Source organism: Panulirus ornatus, chromosome 51, assembly GCF_036320965.1.
Source record: "Panulirus ornatus isolate Po-2019 chromosome 51, ASM3632096v1, whole genome shotgun sequence".
Lineage (NCBI taxonomy): Eukaryota > Metazoa > Arthropoda > Malacostraca > Decapoda > Palinuridae > Panulirus > Panulirus ornatus.
Genome location: NC_092274.1, coordinates 3,454,813 through 3,470,827, shown reverse-complemented (window position 1 = coordinate 3,470,827; position 16,015 = coordinate 3,454,813). Strand labels below are relative to the sequence as shown.

Below are 16,015 nucleotides of genomic sequence, written 5' to 3'. Positions count from 1 at the left end.
GCCAAACTATCGTACGATTAGGTAAGGGCCCTTATGTGGTAGGTCAGAGGTCACTCCACCACCCCTGCGGGTTGCATCTCCCTGAGCGGTCGGTCCGCCAGCTTACATATAAATTAGTAGAGCATTTTGGATGCTGATGGATTAAGAAGGGGGGTTACACGTCTTGCTTAGGGCCGGGGGTTAGGTAGTGTCAGCAACAGGCTGGCTGTTTTGTAGTGCGACGGCGCAATGAAACGAATAGGCCTCGGTGGTCGTGGCCGGCGGGTTGGCGTAGCACTGTCTACACCATCTTGCCCCCTCGACTCCCGTGGGTTGTAAACCCCGTTGGAATGCGGGCGTGAGGGAGGTCCTGGTTACCCACGTTGCATCCAGCGAGCGTGTTCCTCTGTAGGTTGGCCTCTCGAAGGGGAAGACATTATCACGTAGATCCTAAAATTTCCTGCAACCTTCATGGTCCCCCAGTACAAGTATGGAAGGCTTGGTGCGCAAACGGGCGTAAAGTTAGCGAACTTAGGACGAACACTTCTTCGTCCAGCTTGCGATCTGGTGTAGCAAGGCTTAGGATTATATGGAAATATATATTAGAAAATGTTTACTGAAGTTCATCTTGGGAAGCGGAAGGTCGGGCATGGGACATCAGGGATGAGGAAAAGAGTCGGTCATAATACACGACTGTAAAGGGGACGGCTTCCTACCGGTGTGGGTTGGTTATCATATTACGACTGGGATATACACACGCTTATCCTGTAATGCACACAAACACTTGGATAAGTGTGCTGGGTTATACTGTATCTCTCCTGTATTGTGAAGGTTTTCATCTCGTATTTTCAAAGTCTCTTCAGCACATGGTCGGCTCTGTATGGAGAATTCTGTCATGTGAACACTTCCGTTGGGCATACACTGCCCCAGTTTCACATTTGATCGTAGTAACATGATCATAAACATGTGATTCATGACATGATGGTTGTGGAATTATCACAAAAATGCTGTCGTTGTATAATATCATCGCGTGTCTTGTTCATCATATAGATTTCCCGTCGTGCTGTAGTTACTTAATATATAGTCTGAACTGGAGTTAAGGATGGACGGGCCTGGCTGTTACCCTGATTGGATAAACCGATTCTGGGAAGGCATTACCAGAGGCGACCTTGGTGACGAAAACAAGGTATTAAGAAGTTAGTTGGCCTGGCCGGGTTGAGGCGTTGGAGGAAAACTGGTGTGTAACTGGTGGAACGGAGGGGAAATGGAACACATATGGGGAGGAGGAGGCTGGTGTGGGGAGCCTTGGTCAGGGGTGTAGATGATACCGTTCATGTGTTGGGGGGGGGGTGTGTGCTGTATGCTGAGGGATGACCTGACGTGCTCCCACACTACACTGGCCCAGGTATTTGGCACCGTGCACTGTGGAGGTTACGTGTGGGGCGGGCATTCTATATACTGCCGCTACACATGGTGTTCTCACAGCTGCGTGTATGCTGCTTATATGTAGGTGTATGCTGCTTATGTGTATGTGTATGCTGCTTCTATGTAGATGTATGTTGCTTATATGTTGGTGTATGCTGCGCTCACATAGATTTGTATTTTTTTTTATTTCTAAGTGCCGCAACTCGTTAGTACTCGGTAATGAGGACAGGTTTTTTTTTAATGCCTATGTACCAGGCATATCAAGGATTAACTCTCTCTCTCTCTCTCTCTCTCTCTCTCTCTCTCTCTCTCTCTCTCTCTCTCTCTCTCTCTCTCTCTCTCTCTCTCGGATTTGTATATTGAAAGTGTAAAGGCCTTTTTTTTTTTATTATGATTATATTTTACCCCTCCTTGCGCAAGACGGTCCGATCCTCGGGTCAGGTCAGAGGCCGTCGTGCTCGGCCGGGGGGGGGGGGGTTACGGGGTTGTACCGTCGTTCAAGGATCAACGGGTTTGGCGAGGGGGGTACACACGTACGGCGACCACAGTGTCGTCGCCGCTACCAGTCTTGCGAACACTCCGACGCGCCCTCACCCCCAAGGCGCGCCAAGTGCGTGGCGCGCGCGCACACACACACACACACACACCAGCTGATCAACCACTGCCTTCGTTATCTGATATGACGGACGCAACAATCGTTCGGGTGATATAGATACAAATGTTCCTTTGTGGTTCGCAGGTAACGTCAGGCGTTGGGTCCGGCTTGTCCCTTGTTAGATTCTGCTGCAGGGGGGAATTTCTTAGCTTTGTGAGCTGGGCATTTTCCTTTACTATTTAAGGAATTGATGTGCTTCATGTTGAGTTGTTTGGTAGCATAAGAATGGGTGTACAGTGGTGACTGTGTGTGTATTGCCTGTATCTGACTGTCTTGGAAGCATGAAGTGTCCTTTGCCACCAGCGGTGGCGAAAGACTTTTGATGTTGCTTGATGAAATAGCGGGCGTGGGCGTCGGTGAGTCATGGTGGAGGGCGCGGCCCGTCCCACACCTGCCGCCCACGGCCCTTGTACCAGCTGGCTCTGAGACAGTGGGTATTGACTCACTCCCTCACCAGGTACAGTAACCTGGCCCTTGACTCACACTCCACTTCCCTCACCTGGGAGGAGGAGACAAGGAGTGGGGGAGTAGCGCCGTGCATCGCGGGTCGGGCCAGTGTGGGCTGGTGGCGGGGACAAGGCAGATACTCACTAACGTAAATAGCGTAAATTAGACCTTGGCCGGTGTGGTGGCCAAGTACCACACAGTCGCTGGTGTGGTGGTATAGTCGGGGCGACGCGGGATGTCGCGCTGTGCTACACGTACACCCGCACATAACCAGCCTCCGCCTCCCTGCAGTCGTTGGAACGCCGTAGAAAACACATTAAAGTATTGGAAGTTTGTGAGATTGACTTGGGACAGAGTAGATCCGCTGGGGGCGGCTTCGCTGCCATGCCCCTGGCATCTGGCGCCGACCCCAGCCAAGACCCATAGGGTCTTGGCTGGTCTCGCCGCCAAACCCGGACTGACAGATGAACCCTTCCTCACCAGAAGGGTTTCAAAACAAAGCTCAAGGAAGAATGTGTTTGTTAGATACTAGAGGCATGGTGCTATTTGAGTAATACCCACTCTCGTAATATCTTCCCAGAGTCGTATTCCTGCTACACCCCATCCTTGCACTGCGGTGTCAGATTTCGTGGGGGGCGAGGAAGGGATTTTACTGCCTGGTGAGGTTGGTGGGGTGGGTGTGTCTGGCTGGACAGTCTGCTGCTTTGAGGCAGCCGATAGAGCTCTCCCCACCCCAGCAGCTGTTTTCCTCCCCTCCCCTCCAGCTTCTCCCCCCCCGCCCTCTCTCTCTCTCTCTCTCTCTCTCTCTCTCTCTCTCTCTCTCTCTCTCTCTCTCTCTCTCGTATGACAACAGCTCTTTGTCCGACTGCACGCGGGCGTGCGCACCCACCAGTCACATCTCCATACCATCACAGCCCACAAGAATATTTTTAAGAAGTATTATTTGGAATGCGTAAGAAACTCTATTTTGTATACTTTCATCATGATACGAATCATCACTCTGTATACTTTCATCGGATACACGAACCATAACTTTTGATATTTTCTCCAAATACAGATTTTACCTTGAGTACTTTGATGAGGAACATTGCCCAGAACTCGCTCACTGAATAAGATGTATTAGATTTAGTATTACCTTTGGAACTGATGAGCAGCTCCTTTAAATACATAGGCTTGTTGCTGTAGCTTGCTGTATACGTAGCACGTGGGCCTGTCTAATGATTCCATTAGAATTGATATGCATCATCATGTTGCATGGGCCAGCTGCATCTCTGGTTGTTTCTGTAGTATCGCGTTGACGTGTGTTGCAGTTATTTGGTAATGAAGACTGTATTGATGAGCTTAAAGGAGTTGTGTGTTCTAATATGCTGCTGTAGTGTTTACGACCTCCATACTCAAGCACTGGATTTCCATCCCAAGACGCCCTTTCCTTGTGTTGTGTAGCCTTCTGTTCGTCCCAGCCACGCGCTGTCCTCACGTCTGGTGAATTATCGTCTTAGGTACATATTCCCCCCTTGTGAGTTAGTTACAGCGGTGCAGTGAGCCAAGTGGATGTCAGGTTCCCCTCCCTAGCTCAGATTGGCGTGTTTTCTCCGTTCCTTGTATACCATACACGCGGGATGGTGGTGGTGTCAGCGTAAACGTTCACCCCCCACACACACACAACACTGCATGGCGACACGTGAAACACATCCCCGTGCTTAAGTGTTCCTGCGGTGAGCGCCACGCGCTTGCCCTGTTTAGTGGTCAAATCTCGTCCTGGGTCTCTCTCTCTCTCTCTCTCTCTCTCTCTCTCTCTCTCTCTCTCTCTCTCTCTCTCTCTCTCTCTCTCTCTCTCTCTCTCTCTCTCTCGTGGTACACCACAATTCCAGTTTTGTTAAGGTGTGGCAAAGGTGGTCGGGGAGACCTCCGCCACTGTTGTGGTTGGAGGCATCGTCAGCGGGAGTGGCATTTCCCGCCCGTCTGTCCCATCTGGGGGGAAGTATTGCCCCGCCGTCCTGGGCTGCAGTTTGCCTCGGCACTGAGATCCCTCGAGGTTTTCAAAACCCCTCGTGTTCGCAGAAGTGACTTCGAAGGCATTTCCTGTGTGGGGTGTTTATTTCAACTCGTTGTTGATATTTTGATCTGTTTTTTTCAACGCGTTCTGTTGTTATTGTTGTTGCGTATAATTCCTGGTATGAGTTGGCATCGTCTGTTTACAGATGGGTAGGGCGGGCGGCGGAGATGTGAGTATTTAGGTCTAGTTTTGGTATTTGTGGTATTGGCCTCTGCTGGTGAGGGTGATGCGTCTAGAGCACGTGCCTCATGCCGTCTCTCCCCGCCCTCTCCCTCACATTTACCCTCACAGCGGCAGACGGGAACTGTCATCTGGATGGTGTCGTGTGAGTAGCTGTGTGTGTGTGTGTGTGTGTGTGTGTGTGTGTGTGAGGGTCGGGCACGCTTACGAGGATTTTTGTCAGACTCTTGTGGTTCCTTCACCCGTCATGTACCCTCACGGTCGAGTTATTCCTCTCTATCTTCATCATCGCCCTTGAGAACTGTGACACCCTTGAGGGCGACGGCACGACCCCTGAGGACGACGGTACGGCCCTTGAGGGCGACTGTACGACCCTTGAGGACGACGATACGACCCTTGAGGGCGACAGTACGATCCTTGGTTATGGTGACCCTACATGAGGATCGTACCTCTGTGCTCATGGATTTCACCATCGGGCTTTGTGGTAGCAACTTCGTACTCGATGATCGTACCGTCGCACGGTGCTCTGGGATCGTGTACCTTCGTTTTCAAAGGATCGTACCGTCCATGGATGGTGGGGGAGGGAGGGTTGTCAAGCCTTGAGAAAGTAATAGGAAACCTTATTATGTGCAGGTATTAATCCCAGGTGGTCGGAGTGACCACGGGGTGTACATGGTGAGTGTTGGGTCCGCATCCCTTGGCCACAGCGGGACATTCCTATCACCTTTTCCTGCACTGGTTCGTTCCTGTTCGGCCCACAAGTATTCGTCCACCGAGGAACGTTTCGCAACCTGAACACAGCCCAGGTGTAACGCCATGATTACGGCGGTAAGGCCGTTTGCTGATGACGACCCAGCCTCTTGACCTGGCCCTTAAGAGACAAGTCAAATGGCCAGGTCATCCTACTCGAGGGTCGTGCCGTCGTCAAGGGTCGTACCGTCGCATTCAAGGAACTGGTTATGTTGTTCTCGTATTCAGGTCCAGACGGCAGTAATGTAAGCAGGAGTTACCACTCGGGTGTTGGCGAGAGGCTTCTCTGTTTACCTTGACGACGACACACACCACACTACCTACCCACAGACGCCTCCACTTTGTTGTACGTACGTAGCGCTGCAACGTACCTGATGGTTAGATTACTGGTAAAGACAGCTATATGCCTACGACTTTTTTTTCTTGACAAAGCCAGACTGGGGATGATTACGTATACACGCGGGCCTCTGTGTTGGACTGGATAGTATTACTAGTCATGAATGAATCAGCAAGGGCCCGCCCGGGTCGGACCAGCATGGGTTCGAATCTTAGACTTGGCAGTCAGCATACAGCCATACCAAGTGTTCTTTCTTCCTACGCGGCTGGTCGATGATTGGCTTAAGCTGGGGTTTGTGTGTGTGTGTGTGTGTGTAATTACCAATTTGTGCTCTTTGGGGAGGAAGTTTTACCCTCGTAGGGCCCCACAGGGTGTGTGTGTACATATACACATGGGAATGAAGACGTGATGCATTTAGGCAAAGTTAAGAGATGGGGCAACTCAAGTGTAAAGCTTTTCTCGTGATACAACAGCAGTAACCACATTCACTGCAGCAGTCTAGGCCCGATGCGTCTTTAATTACCTGTCCACTAACAAGGTAACAGCCTTAGTTCTGACGTAAGTTGTATATGATAGAAAGGATGTAGGAAATCAAGACTAGTATCCACATTAGTAAGCCTACGGCCTTCCCCAGTAGGCCTACATTCTTTTTGAAATTGTTGGAGTCATTCTGTACGTGACTACACCGTGCCAGACATTGAGGAATGACTGAGAAAAGCATATGGTCTTCTTGTATCACGTTTCATTAACTTTTTTCTCTCAACCTGCTTTCTTAGTGTTCTGTTCGTCTACCCTGTGTGGTGTCTTACTATGACTACAAATCTTGTAGCTTTCATATCAGGAGTGGATATATTTCCTCATCGCCATCTAAACTCTTCCTTATCTTACTTTACGATGGTTTCGGAGGTCTACCCCCACAGCTGGGTCTGGGACCTTACCCTACCGTACGTATACCTTACGATGGTTTCAGAGGTCTTCTCTCCTTGTGTGTGTGTGTGTGTGTGTGTGATGGGGGGGGGGGGGGTGAATCTTGGACAGGTATGAACACCCCTCTTACCATCCCATCCCCCTAGTATGGCTGATGTATGAGGTGGTGGCCCGCTGCACTGAAACACTCTAGGCACATGAGAAGAGCTAAAATGCCTCTTGTTTATCGTGTTAATTGTATTGTTTGCTTTAACTGCCGGCAATAGTTGTTTTATGTGGAAATATAATGCATGTGTCCTGTACTTGTAGTTAATGATTTTGTGTACATTTTAGCTGTTACAGCTGGGGTGATGCTTTATAGCTATTAGTGTGATGTATTTTCTCAGTTGGGATGAGAAAATGTCTGATATTGACAAGGTAAAGGTTAATAGTATTTAAGCTCGTCATTAAAAAGGAATTTTTTGTCGAGATGTAAGCCTAAGGTGTACATGTTTTTGTATTGAATTTTGTCATTTTCCTCAGGATGTCGTTGAGAGTGATATTACGTTTTCTGAGCTGTTTGATGTGATAGTATTTGTTGGAATCATTATTTCGGTATGGAAGGTTGGGGTACTGGCTATTCCCAGTTAATCACAGGAAATGTGACACCCTGTTGACTTCTTCATATGGCTTCATTATGACGTCTTGAATTTGAATATGAAATATGACACAAAGTATATATATATATATATATATATATATATATATATATATATATATATATATATATATACGCGGGAGACAGCGACAAAGCAAAATAGATAAATAATTTTTTTTTTTATTTTTTTTTTTTTTTTTTTTACTTTGTCGCTGTCTCCCGCGTTTGCGAGGTAGCGCAAGGAAACAGACGAAAGAAATGCCCCCCCCCCCCATACACATGTATATACATACGTCCACACACGCAAATATACATACCTACACAGCTTTCCATGGTTTACCCCAGACGCTTCACATGCCTTGATTCAATCCACTGACAGCACGTCAACCCCGGTATACCACATCGCTCCAATTCACTCTATTCCTTGCCCTCCTTTCACCCTCCTGCATGTTCAGGCCCCGATCACACAAAATCTTTTTCACTCCATCTTTCCACCTCCAATTTGGTCTCCCTCTTCTCCTTGTTCCCTCCACCTCCGACACATATATCCTCTTGGTCAATCTTTCCTCACTCATCCTCTCCATGTGCCCAAACCACTTCAAAACACCCTCTTCTGCTCTCTCAACCACGCTCTTTTTATTTCCACACATCTCTCTTACCCTTACGTTACTCACTCGATCAAACCACCTCACACCACACATTGTCCTCAAACATCTCATTTCCAGCACATCCATCCTCCTGCGCACAACTCTATCCATAGCCCACGCCTCGCAACCATACAACATTGTTGGAACCACTATTCCTTCAAACATACCCATTTTTGCTTTCCGAGATAATGTTCTCGACTTCCTCACATTCTTCAAGGCCCCAGGATTTTCGCCCCCTCCCCCACCCTATGATCCACTTCCGCTTCCATGGTTCCATCCGCTGCCAGATCCACTCCCAGATATCTAAAACACTTCACTTCCTCCAGTTTTTCTCCATTCAAACTCACCTCCCAATTGACTTGACCCTCAACCCTACTGTACCTAATAACCTTGCTCTTATTCACATTTACTCTTAACTTTCTTCTTCCACACACTTTTCCAAACTCAGTCACCAGCTTCTGCAGTTTCTCACATGAATCAGCCACCAGCGCTGTATCATCAGCGAACAACAACTGACTCACTTCCCAAGCTCTCTCATCCCCAACAGACTTCATACTTGCCCCTCTTTCCAAAACTCTTGCATTCACCTCCCTAACAACCCCATCCATAAACAAATTAAACAACCATGGAGACATCACACACCCCTGCCGCAAACCTACATTCACTGAGAACCAATCACTTTTCTCTCTTCCTACACGTATATATATATATATATATATATATATATATATATATATATATATATATATATATATATATATATGGGGATAGGGGAGAAAGAATACTTCCCACGTATTCCCTGCGTGTCGTAGAAGGCGACTAAAAGGGGAGGGAGCGGGTGGCTGGAATTCCTCCCCTCTCGTTTTTTTTTTTTTTTGTTTTTTTTTTTTTTTTCCAAAAGAAGGAACAGAGAAGGGGGCCAGGTGAGGGTTTTCCCTCTAAGGCCCAGTCCTCTGTTCTTAACGCTACCTCGCAAATGCGGGAAATGGCGAATCGTATGAAAAAAAAAATATATATATATATATATATATATATATATATATATATATATATATATATATTTTTTTTTTTTTTTTTTTTTTTTTTTTTTTTTTGTCGCTGATTTTTTATTTTTATACAGTGATTCATGAAAATGATTGACAACCTTGAAGTACCCGTTTACAGTATGGTTAAGAAAAGTGAACACGATTTTTTGAACACTTGCGGAATGGAAGAATTGGTGGTTCATATGAAGAATCACCAGCCCCCAGGTTTACTTTTGATTGAATAATATATTTTTATATTTTGTTTTGAGAGTATTGCCTAGTAGATGTGTTAATAAGTTGGATTGTTCTTAATAGTGAACACAGACTTGACTAAAGCTAAAATGTAGTAAGGTTTTGTTGGGAGCGACCTATGGCTTCCCCATGGGTGAGTTTGTATGATGTACTGGTACTTAGAAGCACTTTTGGACTAGCCTGAAGCTGTAGAGGAGGCTGTCTTGTTATCACAAGCTCCAGTGGTTGGGGCTAGGCTGCTTCCTCTACATGAGTTAGAATATTGACGAGTGAAGTTTATTTTATATTTGGTAAAGCAATGGAAAAGTCTTTAGTCACTTCTTAATGTTTTGAAATTGGGAGATGCTCATGAGAGGGCAGTGATGGTGTTAAGGTTACAGATTGTACATGGTTGGTGCCCAGGAAGGATAAAGAATTGGAAGACAGTTGTATGTAGAGTGTAAAGATGTATAGATTTATTTTAGTGATTGAGATGATTTGATGAATGTTTCACTGTTTGGGGGACCCACTATCCTCACCCTCTTGTTTGCTACACCCCATGTGAGGCAACTTTCTAGTCTTCTGGTGAGTTAAGCTGTATCTCGCATACGGAAGCATCCCACCAGCATGAAAGGCGTTCAGGCTATAGAAGAGTAGATTGGTATGTTGATGGTATGCAGGTGTTGGACCAGCTGTGGGGTGAAAGGATGGTCTGTGTGTGTGGCATACACCACTGCAAAAGACAGATGTCATTATGTCCAGTTTTGAGACCCTGGTCTAAATTGTCCCATTATCCATGACGGTATGATCCTTTAGCAAATTGGTATGACTTTTAAGCACGAATGGTGCAAATCTTAATCACAAAGGTACAGTCCTTGAGTATAATTCTTGAGCAAGATGGCTCGAACTTTAGGCATGATCTGACTTTTGAACTGACCCATGAGGGTCAGCCCATTGTTCCTGAGGATCATATCTCGTGTTCAAGAGGAAGATTCTTTACCATCCTGTAGTACGGTTGTTGAACGATTTTACTGTCCTGTTTAAGGGGCTACTACTCATGGGCAGAATAAGGCTTAATGATTATCAGTAAGGCTTTCAAATTTTTCCTAAACATATGGTTTAACTTTTTCAAACGATTGGTTGTGTACACACACACACACACACACACACACATTTTGGAAGAGCAAGGGGTTACCTGATCACAATCACTAGTTTTTGAGATAGGTCGATGACATAGTGTACAGTTTTTGAGAGATATAGGAATAGAACAAGAGGACATAACATGAAATTAAGCTAGATACTTGCTGAAAAGGATGTAAAGAAATACTTTTATAAAGAGTGGTGAACAAATGGAATAGACAGTAAGAGGATGTGGTCAGTGCAGACAATGTACTGAAGTTTGAAATGTAGGATTGACCACTTCATTAATTATAGGCTGGAGATGCTTGGACTCTCTGCATGTAACCTAGGAAATCACAACTTTTCATTCTACCAAAACTCATTGTCTTTCATGGCTTTTTTTTCTTGTCTGGCACTCAAATCATCCTGGGTCCCCTCTTGTATTACCTTTAGATAGGCATTGATTATACTAGTCTCCTAGACTCTCTCCAGTCATCACCTAGGCCTCTTCTGGTTTGAGAAGATGGTACACTATCCTTACCTCTGTCACCGGAGTAGCATTTCAGTACCACTAAGCCCATATGAGATAGTACACACCACTACAAGACCATCCCCATCCCAGCCGTAGTCAGGGTTTTGAATAACCTTTAATATATGAGCACAGACTGCTTAATGAACCTTTGTATCATATCCTTGATATCTGATTGTGTGTATTTTATATATATTTATAAATGGGTGTTCGATTACAATGATAATATTTTTATTTTTATTTTATTATTAATTACTGTAGTTGTGGTAGTAGTGTCTCTTTTACTCTCAAGCTGTCCGCTTTCCAGTTGCCTCTTTCCTAACAGATGTCTATTTGAAAATATTTGAAACTGTATAGGTGTGTTCTTTGAAATCTAATATTCATCAGGTGTTTGGTAGAACTTATTAAAACCATGTTGATGCTTCACTGTTTATTATCTACCCTTCAGGTCGTGTGCATTCGGCAACTGTGTCTGCTGTCAACCCAACAGCCAGGAGTGTGACAGTCGAGTGGTTTGAGAAGGGTGAAACCAAAGGAAAAGAGGTGAGTACTTCTTATACCACTGACATTGATCATTGCCACTACTGGAGACTTGTTTTTGGTTATATAGACCTCTCTGGATACCTGTGCCTTACCTTAGAAATGGGTCATGATAAGTACCTACGGAAGTGTCTTGGACTAGACAGACAGGATGTAGTGGCCTCATGGGTGTGCAGGCCACAGCTGCCATCCTTAGAAGATGTTTATTAGTGAACTGGGAGCCATTTTATATTTGTGTAGCAATATCATATATTTTGTTGAATTATGCCTTTAGCCACTATGGCAGTTACATGTACAAGAGTGAAGATGAGCAATGTATAACTGTGTTAGAGATTGCATGTGTGGTTGTTTCCAGGAATTGGACTATATTAGGTGGATGACCTTCTGACCAATAAGAGATGGAAAGATGTGTGTTCATTATACTTGATTAACCAGATTGTTTAGGGTAAAAAATGTATGGGCCACTTCATCTTGACTTAAGTTTGAAAAAGCGTGTTGAATATGGAAATAGAACATTGAGGTATTTTCAGAAGGGACCCTTGGTTGTAATTGAAAGAAGTCCACAAAATTGAGAATTTGCAAATGTTTATGATAATTAGGAAGGTTGTGTCTATTGTACGTCATGTCATGAAAGTCTTTTTGATTGTTTTCTTGTGTAGAATAATTTTTCTGTTGATGATCATGTTTGCTGTGATTTAATTCATATCACAGTTTTTAATTAGGATTTGTTCTTAGTAAGTTGGGAATGGGGGTTATGCAGTTGACCCTTGAGAGTACCCTTATATTTTTTTATCCTCCTCCAGAATTGGGTTGAGATTGAAAACATGGCCTAGCTAAGAATAACAGGACAGAGAAACCTTTAACTCCAAAACCTTAGTTGTCATATAGATATTAGCTTGAGTATTTTATGATGGGTTGGACACCATGGGAACATTTAACCCCAAGAATCTGTAATTGCTTTCTCTTATTAGACTTAGCTAGTATTATTATTATAAGGAAATATAGGAAAGTAGAGAAACATATGACAACAAAATCTTAGTTTTCATATAGAAATTAGGCTCAGTATGTGTTTTGTAATTCGTAGAACATCAGAGGAATGTTTGATCCTTATTTTTTTTGATAGTTTCTTCCCTCTTTAGTTGCAGCTTACATATCTGGTTGGTGTTGCATATTACCATTTTATTTTTGGACTCTCTTATCATTGTCAGATTGAGTTCGATGCAGTGTTCACCCTCAACCCTGATCTGGCACCACAGGACCAGAATGCTATGCCTCCTCCCTCCAAATTTGTAAGTATTATTTGTGGTTTATGGCCCCCAACTCATCTTAGTCATTTAGAGGAAGGCACTCCCCTAGGCACACACCCCTCCCCACTACAGCACCTTCATTTGCAAAGGCATGATCATATATGCATAGTAATGCACAACACCCACACCACCAAGAACACATTATTCCTGTTGGCTACCTTATCAGCAGCTGAGGCAAGACACTCACTGTCTGCTCCCAACAGCTGCACCTTCAACACGTGCACGCATGTATCACTCTGTTATATGGGCTCCAAGTGTTACACATGGTTGGTTGGTGTTAAGGTGTAGGGAAGGCATTCATACCATGATCTTTGGGGTAGTAATGATGCCATGATGGTGGGGGTAACACTGATGCCATGATGGGGGGTAGTACTAATACCACGATGGTTGGGTATTACTTATTCCATGGTGGGGGTAGTACTGATGCCATAACGGTGACGGTAGTACATGTGCCATGATGGTTGGGATAGTACTGATGCCATGATGATGGGGGTAGTACTAATGCCATGATGGTTGAGCATTGCAAATACCATGGTAAGGGTAGTACTGATGCCATGATGGTTGGGGTAGCATTGGTTCCATGATGGTTGGGATGGATATATGATGTGGTACTGATGCCATGGTGTGTTTCTGCCATAGTGATTAGGGTAGTACAAATGCCATGAAGGCTGGAGTAGTACCGGTGCCATGATGGTAGGGGTAGTACTGGTGTCATTATGGTTGGGTTAGTACTGATGCCATAATGGTTGGGGGTCACCATGATGTCATGATGGTGGCAGTAATATTGATGCCAGAATAGTTGAGGGTAGTATTGATGTTATGATGATTAGGTTAGTACTGATGTCATGGTGGGATGGTAGTGATGCCATGACCATGTTGGTTAAGCTAGTAATGACGTTATGATGGCTGGGGTAGCACTGATGTCATAATGGTTTGGGTAGTATTAATGTCATGATAGTGAGGTGGTACTGATGCCATGATGGTTGGAGTATTAATGTCATGATGGTAGGGGTAAAACTGATGTCATGATGGTGGGATGGTGTTGGTTAGGGAAGTAGTGATGTCATGATGGTTGGGGTAGTACTGATGATATGATGGTTTGGGTAGTACAGATGTCATGGTGGTTGGTTTGTTTTGATGCCATGATGGTTGGGGTAGTACTGATGTCATGATGGTGAGGTGATATTGATGACATTCTGGTAGGTTAGTACTGATAGCTTGATGTTGGGACGGTATTAAATCATGATGGTTGGGGTAGCACTGATATCACGATGGTTGGGGTTGTACTGATGTCATGATGATTGGGGTAGTACAATATTGTGTTTATGTTAGGGGAGAGTGTGAACATTTGTGCTAGGAATGACCCATCTTCAGTAACAGCATCAGTATAATCAAATTGGAATGGTACTTGAGTGACTGAGATGGCTGTCACAAGCATTCTGGAAATTGGTGTAGGAGACTATATATAGTCAAGTTTCCAGCACTGGAATGGTTCTCTTAGAGTGTATATATTGTCTCGGAAATGGGCTTCTACCAGATGCTCAGTGTAATAAGGATCTTATCCTCCTTCCACTTCTTGTTCCTCCCAGTTTTTAGGGGAAATCTCCCTCCACCTCCTTTTCTCTCCTTTGATCATGTTGGGCTACGAGAATCTTCCCCCCTACACCCATCAGGATGATGATGATGAGGAGTCCAGCTTATCTGAGGCAGATCTAAGTGACTACGTGTCAGGCCTGAATGTAGGGCGAGCATTGAGGGGGTCTGGACGATTCCTGAGGTCTTCCCACAGCAACGTGCCCGCTGCCTACCACCCACAGCGGCCACCATCTGCCCACACGTCACACCTACCACGACCCCCAGGGCACCAGGTGGCTCGCTCTCAGTCGGCCTCCAGGCTCACCATGGTACGCCAGCCAGCCCTACCTGAGCTTTACCCTCTTACTGATGTTATTGCTCTCAGCCCTTCATTTCCCCATCTTTCTCACAAGAATCTTAATATATTATAGGAGACAAGACCTGTTTTCATTCCATTTCTGCTGCTTATGAGATGAAAAAAAAAAAAATCATAGATATATATTGAGGGTGGGTTGATGGTTGAAAACAGATCTTGGAGTCTTTTGTTCGTGAGAGCAACGCGCAGGGAATACCTTCCGCCATGGACTGGGCACACACTTGCATGTAGTGCTCGTATCTTGCCGTGCATGGACCCTGCATGCTTGCATGATGCTTATTATTTTGCATGTGCTTTTTTAGAAGTTTTATTTTTATGCTACCATATATAGAAGTCATAAGGACATTGTCTAACGGACTTGTGTTTGTGATTTTTATTTTCAGCTACAGGTTTTTTTTTATATACCTGGAGAGAGACACAAGTTTGTTGTTTTTATTATTATTATTGCATTTGTAACTTAATGCAGTAAACAAGTTTTTACGTTTATAATAGTTTCCTTCAAAAGTAGTTTTACTGTAATTGTTTCTGCTTTTTTTCTATGAATATTTTAATATGTTCTTTTCACATAAATAATGTAAAATAAACTCTGCCCACTTCATCAACACAGATGCTTGTGATTAGTCACAGAAATTATAGGTGCTGAGAAATTGAATTACATTTTTTTGCATATTTGATTATTTATGTTATAGGTACCAACAACAGTCGTATGGGTACAGACACCATGCCAGATTATTCCGCTCTACATATCAATAATGAAATTGTGACCTAATTCAGCATATTTGTAGAATGATTAATAAACATTGAAACATTTTTAGTGACTGATTATCTAAGTGAGGCCTTTGCTGGAATCTGTTGCTAAAATTTTATCAATCTTTCTCAATCATTTTACAAATATGTTACCATTAAGTTAATTAAGACAATTTTATCATTGCTGTGTAATTTGGCGTGGAGTTTGTACCCATATGACTTGTTGGTACCAGGAAAAAAGATAGCATAAATCAATGAATATGCAGAGCTGTAATTTGACTTATTAGCACCCATTCCCATCATCCTTACAACCAAGTACAAGCTTCTGTGTAGAAGTGGGCATGGCTCATTTTTTTTCATATACTATGTGAATGAGTTATAGTTTACTTTGTCATTTTTGTATTTTAAGCATATTCTAATCAGATAAATGCACATTCTGGTAAAACAAAAACATTATTGTATAGAGTCGTCATTAACGCAGAGGGATGTAACGTTTCCCTCTAAAGGTCGTCTGTAGTGGCATTGT

General features: G+C 44.2%; 1 protein-coding gene across 6 annotated transcripts in view; it reads left to right on the top strand.

Moving 5' to 3' along the window:
* Positions 1 to 16,015, top strand: part of LOC139764840 (kinesin-like protein KIF2A) — a 100,648-nt gene that overhangs the window by 39,766 nt on the left and 44,867 nt on the right. For 4 of the 6 annotated variants that reach the window (XM_071691828.1, XM_071691829.1, XM_071691824.1 and 1 more), the window contains exons 2-4: positions 11,393 to 11,487; positions 12,693 to 12,773; positions 14,465 to 14,695. In XM_071691828.1, the coding sequence (XP_071547929.1) occupies positions 11,393 to 11,487; positions 12,693 to 12,773; positions 14,465 to 14,695 (407 nt within the window). The remainder of the gene's footprint in view (positions 1 to 11,392; positions 11,488 to 12,692; positions 12,774 to 14,464; positions 14,696 to 16,015) is intronic. The other 2 variants (XM_071691826.1, XM_071691827.1) reach the window with 1 other exon arrangement.